This window comes from Peromyscus leucopus, chromosome 4 (genome assembly GCF_004664715.2).
Source record: "Peromyscus leucopus breed LL Stock chromosome 4, UCI_PerLeu_2.1, whole genome shotgun sequence".
In the NCBI taxonomy this organism is placed as follows: domain Eukaryota; kingdom Metazoa; phylum Chordata; class Mammalia; order Rodentia; family Cricetidae; genus Peromyscus; species Peromyscus leucopus.
The window spans coordinates 104,684,651-104,703,204 of NC_051066.1; the positions used below are offsets into that span (position 1 = coordinate 104,684,651).

General features: G+C 44.1%; 1 protein-coding gene across 1 annotated transcript; it reads left to right on the plus strand.

Moving 5' to 3' along the window:
- Nucleotides 1–654: 654 nt before the first annotated feature.
- On the plus strand, nucleotides 655–7,439 carry LOC114709511 (speedy protein E4-like). The gene is made up of 11 exons (XM_028893387.2): nucleotides 655–811; nucleotides 1,558–1,738; nucleotides 1,907–2,008; nucleotides 2,195–2,302; nucleotides 2,742–2,858; nucleotides 3,036–3,242; nucleotides 4,011–4,069; nucleotides 4,386–4,471; nucleotides 4,822–4,996; nucleotides 5,260–5,362; nucleotides 6,539–7,439. Exons 2-10 carry the CDS (start codon nucleotides 1,648–1,650, stop codon nucleotides 5,317–5,319), a joined length of 1,005 nt encoding a protein of 334 aa, XP_028749220.1. The 5' UTR covers nucleotides 655–811; nucleotides 1,558–1,647; the 3' UTR covers nucleotides 5,320–5,362; nucleotides 6,539–7,439.
- Nucleotides 7,440–18,554: the final 11,115 nt, after the last annotated feature.

Here is an 18,554-nt window from a genome sequence, read left to right on the forward strand (position 1 = left end):
TACACACAGATGAAATTAATGGTTGCCAGGGTTATCAGGGAAATAGAATCCTTTAAGAGAGAACCATGATGGCTCCTTGTCATAGATGTGTACATCATGATAGAGATCACAAATGCACATATGGTACATATAAATTCACAGAACTAGATAAAGACACATAAGTACATGCATGTGAATATGGAAAAGCCATGGAAGGTTGGGGACCAATCTCCATCTCCCTGATATTGAACTGATCCTGAAAGTCATTAATATGAGGGAGAATTTGGAGAGGGCATGGACAATCTCTAGGTATGAGTTCTGACGGCTGCATACCAATCTTGGTATCAACATAAAATTGTAAAGATGATTTGATTGTAGCATGATAGTAGTTAAAGACAAGTAAGACAACAAAATGCACAGGATGACTAGCTTTGTACTACAGATGAGGGGTCAATGCTTAACCGTGTGTCTTCTGAATTGACTGTCAGGAACATACTTTCTGTTGCAATCTTGAAGGACTTGGTCAGGCACAAGGTGAAGTTTAAATGGATCAAGAGAACATCACTTGGGTCAAGAGAACATCACTTGGGTATGCAGGAGACAACAGCCCCTTTCCCGGATGCACATGGCCTGTTCCTTGGCTGTGTTTCTTTAATAGACCAGAGAGTAAGTTCTGGTGGAATGGTGTGATGTCATCAGTGCCTTCAGAATGTTGGCGTTCACTTAGCTACCGCCAGTGCTCTCCTCAGAGCTGTGAGGCTGAGTCCTGGGTAAGCTCGGAGAAAGCCTTGAGGGCCTAGATCTTGGAAGAGTGGAGCAGCTGCTCACACGGGTGAGTGTCACCCAATGCCATGCTAGACTGAATGTCAGGGCTCGACTACGTTCCTTCAGAGAGTCTTGGAGGTCTCCGAGATTCCCTGGGAGTCCCCAGAAGGACAGTTGGTGATATGATGGGGATGGAAACAGGTTTTCGAGAAGGGAAACAGAGCCCAGGAAGTAGTGGGAATGAAGGGAAGAAAAGTGAAGACAGGGAGGCTGTTGTAGAGGACTCTTGTCACCCAACGACTGTCCTCGAGAGGGAGCCATGAGGAAGACGATGTGGGCCACATGGCTGCGTGTTTAGGGGGAGTTAACCACCTGTGAATTTACAGAGGTTCATAGAGATACGGAAAGAGGTGACGACAGAGAACATAGGTGTGTGAAGTCATCCAGCTGACCCTACGGGAAGCATGACTGATGCCCAGGAGGAGCTAGTCTTCCCAGTGGCACACCCACGGTAGCCTACCCACAGCCAAAGGACACACCCTAGGCAAGTCCAGAAATCACCTTCTCAAGTGTAAAGCAGATGAATTATAGTCCTCACTCGCAGATTACAAGACTACGTGGAGTCTCCTTTATGCACTGATTAAATTCTAATTTCATAACAAATCAAGAATGACAGGGTATAGCTCCATGGTAGAGCACTTCCCCAGAATGCCTGAAGCCCCAAGTTTAGTCCCATCACCACAAAAGAAAAATCTTCCAGCTACCATTAACTATGGAAGCACTGTTGCAACTTTTATGACTATTTTGTTTTAGGAAAAGAAGGTTACAGGGCAACAGCCTGGGACTGGAATCAGTCTGAGTCCTTCCTTGGTTTGCAAACCAAGAAGACGACAGGATTCCTTAATGTCTGCACCGGTTCCCTCAGACACAAGACCAAGGCTTCAGAACCCAACGAAAGGTCAAAAGAAAAAAGTACTGGTGACAGCCAAGGCAGGTGTGTATGACCCTTGGTGCTTTCCCCTTGGTCCCCAGACAAGTGAAGGGTGACAGCAAGGCCACTGCCCCAGTCCCACCTTGCCCAACCACTCTGAGCCAACTTCTACAGGGGCATGGCAGGGGTGTCCTGGTGAGTCACACCTCTTTATATTTATACCCACCACAGAAAGAAGACCAGAGATGTCAACTGTCTCCCCAAAGGTGCTCTGCAAGCAGAATGATTCAGGGAACAAAGTGCCAGATGATAGTGTTTGCTTGGCAAAAAAAGGTACATGGGAGGTCAATTCTAAGCCACCTTTGTGGATACGTGCATGTGGGGATTAGGGGCATTCCTTGGATATCTTCAGACGTTACATGCAGACCCCTCAATATGTGTGAGAAGGGAAGAGCCAGCACTGGCCAAGCATGTCCCTCTTGTGCTCATGTCGGGGTCTCTCCTCCTGCAGCAACACAGGCCAGCAGTGTTTGGGCTCCAGTGATGCTTCTGCAGGGGATGTCCCTGAGCAGAGATCCAAGAGGAAGAGGCCACTGAGAAAAAGGAAACCGGAGAATGTCATCACTGGTATGTGTGTGTGCACACCCCTTGACATTCATGTCCCAGTGTGAGCAAAACAGCATGGCCACTATGCCTAGTCCCTCCCTCTTCCCAAACTGTCCTAAACCAGCATCTACAGGACCATGGAAAGGGGTGTTCTGGTGAGCCAGGAAATCCCTTCCTTGTTCACTTTTGTAGCTCTATCAGATAGAAGATCTACAAGTTCATTTGTCTCCATGCTGGTGTCCTGTAGGCAGAATGATCAAGGGTAAAGGCACCAGAGATGAGCTGGTGCTTGGCCAAGAACAGTACAGAGTACCTCAGTTTCTAGTCTCCTTTGTGGATGAGTGAAGCTCATTCCTCCCAGATGTCTTCAGATGTCACACAGAATCATCAGAAGGGAAGAACACAGCCATGTCCAGGTTGTCCCTGTGAGGTGGTCATGTAGGGTCTTCTCTTCCTGCAGATCCAGGGGCCTGCACCATTCTTGCCTCCAGCAATGCCTCTGCTGGGGATGTCCCCGAGCAGCCAGCCAAAAGGAAGAGAGGCCAGAAGACAAAGACACTGGCAGATGTCAAAGCAGGTATGGGTCCCATCATCCCTGGACATTGTCGTCTCTGTATGAAGAGCCAATTGCACCCAAGTGACTACTTGTTCCTCTGTCTACATGAAGTGATAAATTCCTGAGTAATGGTCAGGAAGTTGCCAGAGTCCCCTTGTGGCCACATCCATGATGACTGAGAAGCTTTTGTTCCCACAGCTACCCAGGAGAGCAGCCTGCGGGCCTCAGGCCCAGCCACCTCTGAAGCTACCCCTGAAGCTGCCCCAGAGCTGAAGATCTCCAGGAGGAGGACGAAGAGGAGCATATGGACTGTGGACCGGATCGAGGGGACAAAACTCATAATAAACAAGAAGAGAAGACTCAGTTACCGAACCGAGGACCTTGAAGCCTTCTACCGACTTCTGGGTGGGTTCTCTGAACTGAGGACTGGACGCTTAGGGCCAATTTTCAAAATGGAGAATTAGGTACAGGGAGCAGTGGTTCCAATTTCCCCACAGTGATCCTGGCCACCTGGTTATGTGGAAGTGTCTCCTCTCTTGACAAGTCCTTGGAGAGAAGGAATCAGGCTCACACATGTATATGGTGCTTCTCTACTCACAGACCGACCCCACCACTAAGATGGTAGATAGAGGAGGGGGATCGGCAAATGCCACTGGCCCCTGCTTTGGGGATGCACTAGCAGGAAGACCCAAAAACAAAAAGAACCAAACATTTACAAAATGGAGATGCTATCAGCTCTCCATAGCTTCACAGGAGAGGTTCAGAAGGCCATGGCACCTAGGGGTAGGACAGGAAGAGACAGTAGAGCTCTATGAAACCAGTGAGGCACCAAAGGTCTCTCTGAGGTGATATCGGGCCATAGATCTGGGACCAAATGCGGCAGGTTGGGAACAACACCCAGGCAAACCACCCAATACAACATGCACCAGTCACAGACAATGATTTACTCTGTTTTCAATGAATTAAACAGACCATATACATTCAGTTCCTCGGTCTCCTCAGCCCTGATTCCAGCGTTCAGTGGATGACAGGAACAAACTATGTCCTTCTTCATCTCAGCTCAGGGGGAGAAGTCTGGAGGCCACACACTGCTTACAAAGCTTCACCCACAATCACACACTTGACCCACCAGATGGGAACTCCAAGTTCATCTCATGCTTGCTCTCTTTGCAGAGGATCCTGTGATCCAGAACTTCTTGGCAGCTGACATTTTCTTCAGGGTGACCGACAAGGTACCTATAACCTAAATAGTCTACAGTCACAGCCCTCGGGGGATGGCAGAAAAAAGATGGTCTGGGAGCCCAGGATAGCCCAGGGCTGCTCTCAAGAACAGAAGCAGGAGAGATGTGCTGCCCATCCCTAGTATATCCCCCAAATTCCTTTCAGGTTTTATAATCAGCTCACATCCACCAGAGCAAATGTATTCCAGCCCCCATTCTGTGTATCATTGGAGTATAATGATCCGATGCAGAAGGTCCAGGCCCCACTGAGATTGCTTGCCCTCTTGTCTACTGCCTGCCTTCCCTCACCAGCCCTCTGTCCACACAGTACCTGCTGTCCATGGTGGTGGAGTACTTTGGCCGACTTGGGCTGCCTGGACATCTCTACAACAGGATCCACTTCTTCCTGGCCCTGTGAGCATCTCCTGGGGACCAGTCTGTCCAAATCCCATTCCTAAAGCTTCCATCACTCCATTGGGACTGAGTGGTGACCCTCAGCCACAGAATAGTTAACACTTTCAAAGGACCAGGAGGGGAGAGAAGAGGGTCCTGACATCATGACAGTAGTTAAGAAGAAAGGGAAGTTTCCTTTTCCTGGGAAGTGAATGGGTCCTGCGGGCTTTGTATCAAGGACGCCCTGGGGATGATCTAGACCAAGGTCACCCTACACAGCCTGCTTCCCCACTTTATCTCTAGAGCTACATGCTCCCACCTGCATCTGGCTGTCACAGTTAGGGACGTGCACTTCTCCCTCCCTATGGCAGGTACATTGCCTGTGACATGGAAGAGGATGACCCCATATCCAAGAGGAGCATCTTTCAATTCTTGCTGGGCAGAGACACATGGCAAGACTTGTACAAGGACTTCCAAAGGCTACAGAAGGAGTTCCTCCAAGTCATAGATTATCATGCCTGGGTCACACGACAGGAGTGTGAAGAGGTCAGCCAGGGTTCAGCCAGGGGAGTGGGTGGACAGGGTTCAAGCAGGGGAGTGGGGAGATGGGGTTCAGGCAGGAGAGTGGGTGGACAAGGTTCAGGCAGGGGGGTGGGGAGACGGGGTTCAGGCAGGGGGGTGGGGAGACGGGGTTTAGGCAGGGGAGTGGATAGACGGGGTTCAGCCAGGGGAGTGGGTGGACAGGGTCCTACCCAGAGAAGAACAAGGGTGGGACCATTTCCTGGACTCACCTCTCCTCTCCCTTCCAGATCCAGAACCAGAACCCACACCACTGGGTCTGGAGCCGGGTGCGCCACAGCGCCCCTTAGCTCCCCAGGCCATGGAGCATGGGGCTGGCTGCACATGAGCCAGGTGAGTGGAGGGCCTGGTCAGGGGCTCCACATGCATGGGCTAGCTCTGTCCTCTGAGTCCCTGAAGCTGTATTCTGGGCTGTGCAGACATGGAAGGGAGCTCTGCTGTCTCCTATCTTGGAGTTTCCTCTTAGATGGGAGCATGTGGGCATATGAGCACTGTTGAGGCACAGTAAGTGTTTAAATTCCAATTCTCCAACTGGATTGCATCACAGGACCATACAATCCATGACACAAGGTTTCAATTTGCATGTCCTTTTTGTTGGGTTTGTTTTGTAAACTCTCAAAAAAAAATTTAAACTCACATTGTCTAGGCAACAACTCCTGTGTGAGCTCAGGTGGCATTTTAAAATCTACCTAGATGAAAAAAAACACTGGAGTAGTCTACTCTGACGAAGAGACTCTCCCTGTGTGGTTCTTGGGAGAGAAGAGACATTCCATTCTCTGCTCCTAGGTCTTATGTTTAGCTCCCACATGAAGTGAGGTTCACTGAGCTGGGCCAGTAAAGGACATCATCAGGTCACATTTCCACAGACAACAGAAGTCATGGAGTCACTAGTCTCTGAAAACTGTGAGATTTCTGGGAATCTGGGATTTTCTGGGAAAGAAAAAGGAACCAGTGGGCAAGGACTTCTGTGAGGAAGTCACAATCATGAATGACATAGCCCAGAAACAACCCTGTCTAGTATCATACCCCGAGGGGCACTTTGTTTGGTTAAAATTTCCTTTTCTATTTGGATTTACTCTAAGTGAGGAGAGAACTCTAGTGAAATGCTTAAGTGTCTCTTCTTCCTGGCATACGGTTGTGCTAAAATGACCTACTAAATACCCTGCCACACTGCAGGGTGGGACAGAGCCCCATCTGTTCCATCGGGTAAAGAGTTAAGGGAGAATGATGAAGTCAGGATCCTGGGTTATAAGATAAACCCAGTTTGGCAGAAAGTTTACATCATCCCATGGACATTTCTAGAATAGCAAAACTCACCACATGCATACACACAAGGGATCTTGAGATTCCAAAAGCAGCAGCAGTCATCACAGCTACTTCGGATTTGTCACTTGGAGCAGTGAGACGTGACCATGACCTTCCATCGTTTTTTCCACTATGAACTTTGTGTGTGATGGGCAGGAGTTTGTCTTTTGTCCTAACAACACTTTCTTTCCCTCCTTGTAACAGCTCCTGCCCACCCCTGCCGTCTCCTCGCCTCACCCAGAGACCAGAGCTTTTCCCCATTATACCAGCACCCGCAGAATCCAACATCCAGTCCTGGCCTCTCCATATAGATTCAGGATGAAGGATCCAGGTTGAGCAAGTGCCTCAGCAATGTGAACCCAGAAGCCACTGTAGCCAGTGAACCTCGGGCTTCAGGGATGGCAGCCTCCAAAGGTCGACAAACCTTCATTGGATCCCGCAGCAGCTTGGAGGGGTCCAAGCAAACCATCATCTCCAGCAACTGAGGGCAGATAGCTGCAATGTCACACAAAGTTCAGGAGTCCTGGACCAGAGGAGGAAGAAGAAGCCAGTGCAGACTCTGGAGTGTAGCAGCAGAGAGGAAGAGTAACTCGAGTCAGAGGATGAGGTCAGCCCTGCCTACTGGGCAACCAATGTCTTCGGACTCTGTTGTCAGAGACACTCTCAAATAGTCTACTGGCTTCTCCAGCGATGTCTCATTCCAGATGATGGAGAAATCTCCCCAGGGGCTGATGGGAAGCTCTGAGACACTGAGTATAATAGTGTGGACACCTGAGGCCATTATCAAAGTTGGATAGGAGAAAATGGGTCCCATGAAATGCAGGCTGTTACCACAGGGAAACAACCCAGCTTGCAAAGGAGAGAGCCAAGGAGCAGAAATGGGTGGGGAAGAGGAGGTGAGGGGATGACGGTCTATGGGTAACCCCAACACTGGGAACAACATGGTGAAAGCTGAGGACCAGGAAAGATGGACGCACAGAGGACAAATAGGGCAGGTCCCAGGGGTCACAGTGATGCTTACAGACTTGACAACTGCAAGGCAGACAGGATTTAAACCAAGAGAGAGGAAGAGCATATAAATTCAGCACACAGCTGACAATATTCATATTATTTTGTTATATTGTTTTGTTACACTGTTTCCACTCTGATTTTTGTTATAATTGGATATAACATTTTTATTATATTTTGTTATAATATTTTGGCTATATTTGTTTCATTACAAAATTTTGGTTAAATTTGGTTATATTGTTTTGGTTTTATTTGGTGTTATATTATGGTAACATTATTTTGATTCATCAGCTTGCTTGTATTTCTAGTACATTCATTCCTATGAAGTTGTTATTGCTACATTATTTGAGTCATAATATTTTGTTATATTATTTTTATTATAGTATTTAGGATACGTTATTTTGTTAATATTATTTTTATGCCTTTTGGTTGTAATAATTGCTTGTATTATTTTGCTAATTATTTTGTTTGTATTACTTGATTGTAATGGTTTGGTTATATTATTTTGTTAGGTTATTTTGATTGTAAGATTTTGGTTATATTATTTAAATTACATTATTTCATGACACATTAAATTACATTGCATACTGAAGTTATACTATTTTCTTTATAAAATTTTATTATCACATTTCAGCAATACTGTCTTGGTTATATTATTTTGGTTGAATCATTTGGTTCTAACATTATATGGCTCATATTACCTGTGTGATACATTATTTGTATTAATAAAAATGAATTATTTGTTAGCACTCTGTCTCATAAAGCAAAATTCAGCTCATTGCTATTTGAGATACTAAAGTGATTCTGAAATGTTAAAGGCAAGGTTTGAGGAAGAGGGGCTGGCAGGTGGGCACCCCAAGATGAGTAGAATGCACATCTGGATTGCAAAGGAAAGAAGGCCAGGTCAGAGCTCCCCCAGAGACGGTAAGGACACACTGACAGAAGAGTCTCTGCTCTGAGCTCCTGCGAACCAGGAGGCTAGGCATTAAAACACATTCATCCACACAAATTCATCTAAAACTCATCTTATTGAAAATAAGGATGTGAGAGGTGATTACTATGCCTGATTTCAACACGCAGGGCCATGAAATAGATGGCCCAGGTGTAAGTCCACACTGACGTTTTTCTGTCAGCTTAGTGGCTGCACATGAGTCTACTGATATTTTAATTATCATCTGCGGCCACACAGCCCTGCATTCAATGCCCAGCCAGCTACTCAACCTCAGCCTGACAGGTGTACTGGTCCGACAGCCTGACTCTGCCGAGGACACAATATATAGGTTTAAATTAAATGTCTATCATTCTGTTTACCAACAAAGACTCAGAAGTCAGATGTAGGGGTGAAAACCTGCTAGTTCAGAGAAGCCAAGAAACAACCAGATGACCTTTTTTTTGGCCAAGACTCTGCAAGAGCTGTGTCTCTTTCTTCATTTCAGAACCAAAAGGAAGCTCAAACCATAGGTTTCTCTCCCCGCCCCCCTTTCCTTCCTGTGTGTCTTCTCTACCAAATTGTTGGCTTCTCTGTGACTAATTCTGGTTGGCTGGTCACTGGCTCTGTCTCCTGATTCAAGGTAAACTTTATTGACAGTCTGGAATGACACAGTGAGATCAAAATATTTCCCCTTTTTGTCTAAATAAAAAAGAAAGGTTTTAACTCTAACCTAGTAAAACTATATTCAATAATTACAATTATTGGGGAAGAATTATATTTACAATATCCAGTCCCTCAGTATTTGGCAAATTTGGAGAAATTATTCCATTATCTATCTTTTGAGTCCAAATTTTCACCTATTTTCTATCATAACTTGTATTACCATCCAAAAGCTAACTTTTTAGACCTAAAAACATCTTCTTAGATAAATAACTTAAGTTTCTATGTTCCTCAACCTTATAAACGTTATGTCCCTTATGTAAGTTTCTTTTCTGAATTTGGTAACAAGGAAAACTATAACCATCTAGTCTTCAACCCCATCAGAAACATGATATACTATTACCTGAGTAGACAGGAAGTACAGAGCAAACAACTTCCAAAACTATAGAAATGAAAAGCTGGTTAACTACAGTCACCCAAGGTTCCTCTGCAATACTGGGGCATCCATCTTCAGCCTACAGTCCTAGAATGTTTGACAGACTTTTCTATAAAGCAGGAATTTTGAAAGACTTTCCTACCTTGTCTTGGCCAAGTTCATCAGTTTTCTTTTGTACCCTGCTTGTCCAATTTGGACAGAATACTGTCAGCAGTCAAGGCAAAGGCAGTTTCTTTGCCCAGTAGCTAACTTTGCCACAATTTACTTAAAGTCCATATAGAGATTCTTTGATGTATCACCCTTTTGGAAGTAATTGGTTATTAAATCATCTTAAATGCTATATTCTGTAGGTCTCTGAAAGTGTTTGAATATATCTCTGTTTGACCTTGAAAACATACCTACATGACTAAGTTTGATTGTTAAAGATGACTACTAACTACTAATTTCTTAATTATCCTAAACAGCTTGTAATAATAGCCTTTAAGGCTAGAACTTTACATTACATTGTGTGATAGGAAAGTATACAGCTTATCTGTTGTCCTGTCTAGAATAGTCTGTGAGGCTAGACCATCTTAGCTAGCAGCTTTGAAGTTCTTCTGCATGTAGAATTTTGAGGAAAATGCAACAAAGGCATTCTGAGAGGTTGGATCACGTGGGCTGCCTGTCTTCATTGGTGTCTTGTCCCTCCCTTTTTATTTTGAAAACACACAAACCTTTAAAGGTTACACATACATCTGCATTAACACAAGTATGGAATGTACAGTGTGCACAAGTCAGCTAAAGATAACTCTCAGCTCTGTGTGTGAGCAGGTAAAAGACATCTGTCAATGTTGTAAGTTTGTTTGGACCACATACCCAAACAGTAATATAAATCTCTATCCATGCCGAATGGAAGGGTGGCATGTAATAATGTGTCATGAGGATTCTGTGGCTAACAAGATGTGTCATGTCTCATCTAGTCTCAGAGCTGTTCCCCTGCAGAGAGATCAGCACACATATCACCCATCTTGTAGTCTTTCCTGGCTTCCTCCCTCATGTCTGCAGCCAAAATCCTCAGGAGGTCTCTCCAATCAAACCCAATACTGATTAATTTTGAAGGAATCCATAGCTTTTTGTTTCCTGTTGGCAACAAAGGCACAACCTTCCCTTGATGCCCATGGATTCTTCCTTCGGTGTGCATCCACTCACTCATAATTTAACTAATTTTAAAACTAAAAATTTTAGAAGCCGTACTATGGTAGTTTGAATGGCCCCCATAATCTCACATGGAGTAGCACTATTAGGTGGTATGGCTTTGCTGGAATGGGCATGTCCTTGTTGGAAGAAGTGTATCACCATAGAGGCAGTCTTTGAGGTTTCCTTTGCTCAGGATACCATCCAGTGTCTCAGTTGATTTCCTGTTGTCTGCAAGATGTAGGACTCTCAGCTCCTCTTCCAGCACCATGTCTGCCTGCACGCCATCATACTCCCTGCCATAATGATAATGCACTGAACCTCTGAAATTGTAAACAAGCCACCCAAATTAGATGTTTCCCTTTATAGGAGCTGCCATGGGGTATCACCACCCCTGACTTCAAGCTCTGCTACAGAGCTATAGTAATATAAACAGCATAGTATTGGCATAAACACAGACAGGTGGATCAATGGAATCAAACTGAAGACCCTGACGCAAATCCACACATCTATGAACGATTGGTTTTTTACAAAAAAAAAAAAAAAAAAAAAAAAAAAAAATTATACAATGGAAAAAAGAAGCATTTTCAACAAATGGTGCTGACATAACTGGATGTCAGCATGTAGAAGATTGCAAATAGATCCATGTCTATCACCATGCACAAAACTCAAGTCCAAGTGGATCAAAGACCACAACATAAATCCAGTCACACTGAACCTGACAGAAAAGAAAGTGGGAAGTATCCATGAACACATTGGCACAGGGGGGATGAGGGGGTGGAGGGGGAAAGGGGGTTGGGGGTGTCAAGGTAATGACAAGGGAACCCACAGAGACAGCTGACCAGAGCTCGTGGGAACTCATGGAGTCTGGACCCCATGCTAGGGAGCCTGCATGGGATCTATCTAGGCCCTCGCCTATGTGTGGTAGTTGTGTAGAATGATCTGTTTGCAGGGCTCCTAACAGTGGCATCAGGACCTGGCCCTTGAGCTGGCTTTTGGGAGCCTATACTCCATGCTGGGTTGCTTTGCCCAGCCTTGATGCAGGGGGGAGGGACTTGGCCCTGCCTTAACTTGATGTGCCATGCTTTGCTGACGCCCTCCAGAGGCCTGCCCCTTTCTAAAGGTGGTGGTTTTTTAATCCTTTGGGGGCACTAAAGAGATCCCCAAGAGACTAGAAGCCCACTTTCCAAAGACAAGCCACAGGACTAGTGCTTCCATTAGACCTGTCTGGCTCCCTAGCACACGAGGGGCAGGATCATCCTGAATCAGGAACCCAGCAACCTTGTGCAGGTGCATCTTGAATCTCGCCCAGCTCGAGCTGAGACAGAGGAGGAGGAGGAGAAGTGGTTCTTTTTTTTGGGGGGGGGTGTATAGATTGGAGGTGGAGGAAGGAAACAGGAGAAGAGGAAGGAGAAACTATGGTCACCATGTAAAATAAATGAAAAAATAATAATAAAAAGTTGCTGTGGTCATGGTGTCTCTTCATAGCAATAGAAACCCTAAGACACACACATCAAAATTTTTGGAACCTAGGGCTACAGGTTCCTATAGACCTGTAGACACAATATCAAAAATACATTAAGAATGCAAAATTATGCTGGGTAGTGGTGGTGCACACCTTTAATCCCAGCACTCAGGAGGCAGAGGCAGGTAGATCTCTGTGTCTTTGAGGTCAGCCTGGTCTAGAGAGGGAGTTTCAGGACAGCCAGGGCAACATGGAGAAACCTTGTCTCAAAAAAAAAATGCAAAATTGTAATTATAAAGCAAATTTCCATTTCATGAAAATGTACAGCTTTGGCCTTGAGGAGGTTCTTAGGAAGGTGTAGAGATAAGCTACATATAGGCTGAGAGGAAAGACTTGCCTATCACTTCTCTGACATACCTGGAAGACAGAAAGAGCTCATAAAATTCAAGATTAAAGAATTCAATTAGAAAAAGAATCAACTGCTGATCCATGTAAAAATTTGGGTAGATCTCAAAATCATGCTGAGGGGAAATGTAATCTCAGGGTACATATGTCCTGGTTAGTATGAAAAACAAAATAGTACAGTCAGAAAAGACATTGTTCCCAGGGCTTTGAAGGGAGGACATACTAGGGAGGAGAAGCATGAGGGTTTCTTGTCATAGGGTTGAGCCTGTCTTGATGGTGAGCTTACAAATGTACACACAAGACACATCTGTGCTGGACTAAACACGGATACATAAGCACATGCAGACACAGCTGTGCAATCTTCATCTCTTTGGGGATAGTGCGCTACAGTTATAAGTTTCCAAAAGGAAAAATTCAGTGAAGGGACCAAGGAGCTTGCCAAATAACTTCTTACAAATGCATGTGAATCTTTATAGCAAAATATAAAAGGTTAGAAATTTTACATTTTAATATGATTGTAGCTGAACATAAATATGACAGCAAAATAAACTGCATTAGTAACTTTGTATTACAGATACTTAATTGTTCATTTTCTCAACTTTTTAATGCATAGATATATTTTTATTTAGATTTACTAACAGGTTTGATTACTCACAAGAATGGGATAAGAGAACATCATTTGAGTGTTCAGAGGAGACGCCAGCCCTTTATCCCGAATGCCTATGGCCTGTTCCTTGGATGTGTTTCTTTAATAGACCAGAGAGTAAGTTCTGGTGGAATGGTGTGATGTCATCAATACCTTAAGAATGTTGGGCTTCACTTAGCTACCAACAGTGCTCTCCTCACAGTTGTGAAACTGAGCTCTGGACAAGCTCTGGGAAAGCCTTGAGGGCATAGCTCTTGAGAGAGGGGAGCAGCTGCTCACACAGGGTGACTGTCATCCAGTGCTATGCTAGACAGAATGTCAGATGCAGAGTCTTGGAGGTGTGTCAGGGATCCTTGGGGGTCTCCAGATGTACAACTGGTGATACTGTGGGGACAGAAACAGGTTTGGGGTTGGGGAAAACAGAGAGCAGGATGTGAACAAGAGAGAGAATAAAGTGAAAGAGGAAAATGAAGAGAAACTTGTCTACTCATGACTGCCCTTGGGAGGGAGTCACGTGGAAGGTGGTTGTGTCATCATGGTCATACTTTGGAAGGAGACTTAATAACATGTGGATTTGCACTAGTTCATAGAGATACGTAAAAAGAGATGCTGATAAAGAGAATAAGTACATGAGGACAGGTGGCCTGACCCCATTTGGAAGCATAAGTGACACTCAGCAGCCATCCTTCTTATTGTCACTCAGCACACAGGAATTATGGCCCTAAATCTGACAGAATAATCCAGAAAAGAGGCACCAGAGAGCAGCCTATGCCTGGCAAAGAATGGTATATGGTAAGGCAACCCCTGGCCTGGCCAAAGTCAAGGGATATACCCTAGCAAGTTTTATATGATGGTGTGTAATCATTTTTCTTACCTGACAGATTATAAAGTGTAAGTGAGGCCTTCTTACTGCATAAAGTAACATCTAAAGTTTAACAAGGGATGGAGAACTGCTATGTATAGCTCAGTGGTAGAGCACTTCCCTAGCATGCATGGGTCACTCGATTAGATTCCCAACACTTCAAACAGGAAAGAAGGAAGGGAGAAGGGAAGGAGGGAAGGCGAGAGGGAGGAAAATTATGATTATTATTGCAGCTTGAATTATTTCTCCATGAAGCAGATTAAGCAGAAAGAAATAGCCTGGTTAGTGAAGAGGCCTAACATAGCATTAATGCATCTATGATAGGCTGCAGACTAACAGTACTGGGACTAGGCCTCACCATTATAATAACCAGGAAAAGCCTCAAACTATACCCAGAGGGACCAATCAGAATTGAGACAAACAAGTGCTAGATGCTCCAGAACATTAAGGACAGATTACATAATCTGTATACAAATTGCCAAGTTCCTTGTAGCAACACCAGCACCAATCTGTTTGACGAGACTTTGTTGCCTCATTCCTGCCCAATCAGGAGTTCAACCCCCATCTGAATCTGGAATTCCCCTACTCCCCATCCTTTACTCCTTAAAAACCCTGCCTCAACTGAGCTCAGTGTTCTCCCTGATCCAGCCGCTGTGTTAGAACGGACAGAGAGCCCAAGCTCAAGCTTGCAATAAAGACTCTTTGCTTTTACATATGATGATCTCTGGGGGGCTCATGACACAGGCATAACATTTGGGTGTTCATTTGGGATCCCCCAAACCCACCAGAACCTCAACCTGTGGAGCCTTTGACTGGCCAATGAATGTCTTTCTATTTGTCTCGCTTGGTTTTACTTTGTCTCTGTCTTGCATTATACTTTGACCGGGCCCATTTCTGAAGTCCTTGCAAAGGTCTAAATGGACACACAGGAGGATCACAGGCTGGGGAACCGGGAGACATCCCAGGACCCTTCTGACAGGGCAACTGGGGGACTTCCCTGAACCCTTCTGTACAAGACTGGATCCCTCTGGTTTCTCTGAATCTACCGGGTGGGTCACACCCACCAATCGACAACAAGCCATCCTCTCGGTTTCAGTTTTTCCTCCAGTGACCAGGAGGAATCTGCACTGCTTCATGTTTTGTTTGCTTTTGGACTGTTTGTTCTATGTGACACTCAAGACTGACATTATAGGACAAAAGCCAAGTACTCCCACTCCCTTGATTCTGATTCTTGACCATTTTCAGGAGTTTAAGACTAGAGCACAAAAAGACGGGTTTGAAACTAAAAAAGAAAAATTAACCATATCCTGTCCGTTAGAATGGCCTTCCTTTGATATAGGCTGGCCAGGAGAAGGAAGTTTCAACCCCTACCTGATGGTTCATGCTAAAGATGTCATCTCTGGGACTCCCAGCCTTCTGGACCAGATTCCTTACTTTGTCACATGTCAGCATCTAGTCCTATACCCCTCTTCTTCGCTAACACCCTTTATTTCCACAGGACCACCAAGAAAAACTATCTTGGCCCTCAAAGAGGAAACTGAAAAGTCACACCCCAAACCATCAGCACCAGTCCTCAAGGGGGAACTGAGGAAGAACCAGCTTTTCCTCCAGTGGCCAGGAGGAACCTGCAACCAGCCCAGGTCAGAAACTGAGCAGGTCAATGCCTCATCTGCCTCTCCAGCCAGGTTGGCAGAGCAGTGGGATGTCTGGGTCCCACTGACAGGATATTTGGTTCTCTTCCCATTTCCTCTCCCACTCTATTGGTTGTCCTTGGAGCAGCAGTCTGTCCATGTCTGTCAGTTTGTCTGTAGTTTTATTTAATTGCTTAATTGTTGCTCTATGTTTCATACTCAAAAAAGGGCGGCTCTTTCACAAAAAACTGACAAGCTGTCTCTGCTATGGGAGCGCTGCACCCGCAGCTCCACTAAACTGTATCACAGCTGCCCAGAGCCACACCCTGAAATAATTCAATAACAGCATATGGTTGCAGAATGTAGTACTTGGGCTTATGCGCAGCTTTCTCTGGTACCCAAAGAATTGGATCCAACAGATATTGAGACAATCCTCCTTGAAATTATAGCTAGAGAAAATAAAAAATTTGTCTGTTTGTTTTAATATTTGAATGCATGAATATGGCCACTGCACATCTGTGTCTGACTGGTCTTGAATGTACAAGTTTACTATGTTCTGTGTGTCTTGGTTACAGCTCAGTTGTTACTATTACAGCCAGCCTCCTGGGCTCAGAATTTCTCTCTCCAGCATTCTGGCCATTTTAACTAATATAATAAGGATTCAAATGTCAATTAGATATGAATAAAATTAAAATTATTTTATACAGTTCTACTTTATTAAGGGCTGGCTCTGAAATTTTGGTTATGGCCCACCCTTTTTCAGATCCAGACTTGCTTTTAAAAATCTCTATGTCTGAGGTCAAAAATTGGCAGACAGAAAGAACAAGAACAGAGCAGCTAAGAAATTATTGATTTATAAATTTATTGAACATAATTAAAAATCTATAATATTTATAACAAAAAGGTTAACTCAAAACTTTAACACAGGGTTAATAATCAGAAGCCTACATAGGTAACTTTAAAACAAAGATCTACTCCATCAATGTCTATAGTTCTGGGCAAATATTCAAATATGCTAACCTTGCTTTTTAACCCCTTTAGTTCTGCTTCTGACTGTTTTTGTCAACTGAAATATGTCAATCCCCAAACATGGTTTTTATGTTTAAAAGCTCACCCTGAGGAAGGCTCAATACTACACTAGAATCCCAAACACCCAGTGTAGTCACTGGCCAACTAAAGTTAGGACCACAACTGCTAGGCACCAAAACTGGGATATTTCTGTCTTATAATGCAATAAGACAGTGACCTTAAATAATCTGGCAAAGAACTTGGTGTGGGAGCCCACAAAGATTCCAACTTGTGGTTTGACTCAAGGTCAGAGCGTCAGAGTTTATGTTGCTCTCCAAGGCTGCATAATAGGGTGCAAAGGCATGGTTACCAGGTGTCTCATACTTCAAGGCCTAATCACAAGATGCTTTGCCTGGGGCGTGGTTACCAGGTGTTTTGAAGGGTCTACACTTGGTTGTACATTGTGCTTTAATCTTGAAAGGGGGAGGTCTTTTGCCTCTCCCCTTGCTAGTGTATAAAAAGCCCATTAGCAATAAACTCAAAGTGACTGGGTATTGACCCAGGGCCCTCCCAAAGCTATCCTGTGTCTCTTTTTCTTAGTCTAAATCTATATTTCTTCCTATTATTTCTCAATTCCTTACTCTTCCATTGAAGAACCCTTCGACAGGTTGGGGCTGGTTCCCTAACAACAACAGTTTTCAACCTCAAGACTCTGGGGAGGTCAAAAGACCTTTTATAGAAATAGCCTAGGGCCACCTGCATGTCAAACATTTGCATAACAATGGCCCACAAAAAGTTAAAAACCACTGGCTTAAAGAATGTCTCTCTTAAGATTTATCGAACTTTACAAAAACTGGTTTAAAGATATATATCTAACCTCTTTATTTTTGCTAACATTATTAAGCTATGGCTATTTTGGCAAACTGAATCATACAAGAAACTATTATATTTCTATAATGGTACTGAAGGAGAAAAATCAGTAGCCCTCTTGAGAGTCGGCCCCCATCTGAAGGTATCTGCTGATCTATAAATGAACCCAGAAGCTGACCTGGAAATTTAGAGCTGACCAGAGATTGAACTCATGTGAAAATAGGGTTGGAACAATAAACCTAAATGTATATATCCTGGACTCAGCAAAACAGGATATAGAGATTAAAAAATTTATGTCTCTGTAGATACCTTGCATCCTGTCAGCCATTAGTAATTTCATGCTTATAGTTCAGCCAGTAACTTCAAAGAACTACTTTACCCCCAATTCCCTCATCCAATGATATGTAACCCACTGCATGTTAACTTTTCCTATACAAACCCCTTGTAATGAGTGCTCAGGGCTTCCTCCTTCACTCACTTTAACGGGGAGTGTCAGACAAAGCCCCTACCCAGGCTTGGCTTGAATAAAGAAACCTTTTGTTTTTGCATTGGAAGTCAGCTCCTTGGTGGTTTTGTTGGGGGACTTGCGACCCACGCATAACAGTATACTATAGAATCAGGAAAATTCCAAATCTGTTTATAGACTATGTTTATAAATTAAAAGTCTTATCTTAATACTAAAAAGAGCTTCAATTCAAATATTGTTATTTTTATTATAAACTGTTAAAGATGATTAAACATTAAGATGTTCAGAACTATACTTATAAGTCATGTTAAGGACTAGTATACACAACTACAGGAAAAATATTTCTAGCCTCTTATATGTTTTCAAGATAAAGCCTAAACCAAATAACTAAAAACAAACAGGAGTTGTTTGGCTCAAGTCCTCAAACTGTCAGAGATTTGCTGAAGATGGTATTTAAGATATTTAAAGTTATATGACAGACAGAGACTCTCAGATGCTAGCAATGACTCCCAAGGTCTCCAAGAAGACAATGGGTACAGCAACGGACAACTCCACCTGGACCATGGCAATGCTAATCAACTGACCACTGGGTAAGACTGCCTCAATGCATCGCCTTCTGCCAAATTGTGGACAAGCAGGACACTGCAGAATTGATGCCC

Excerpts from the sequence above, each read along its gene's own strand:
- LOC114709511 (XM_028893387.2), top strand. The coding sequence starts at position 1,648 with ATGTCTGCACCGGTTCCCTCAGACACAAGACCAAGGCTTCAGAACCCA. Across the intron at positions 1,739-1,906 it reads ACTGGTGACAGCCAAGGCAG|AAAGAAGACCAGAGATGTCA; the intron begins GTGTGTATGACC and ends TACCCACCACAG. Across the intron at positions 2,303-2,741 it reads ACCGGAGAATGTCATCACTG|ATCCAGGGGCCTGCACCATT; the intron begins GTATGTGTGTGT and ends CTCTTCCTGCAG.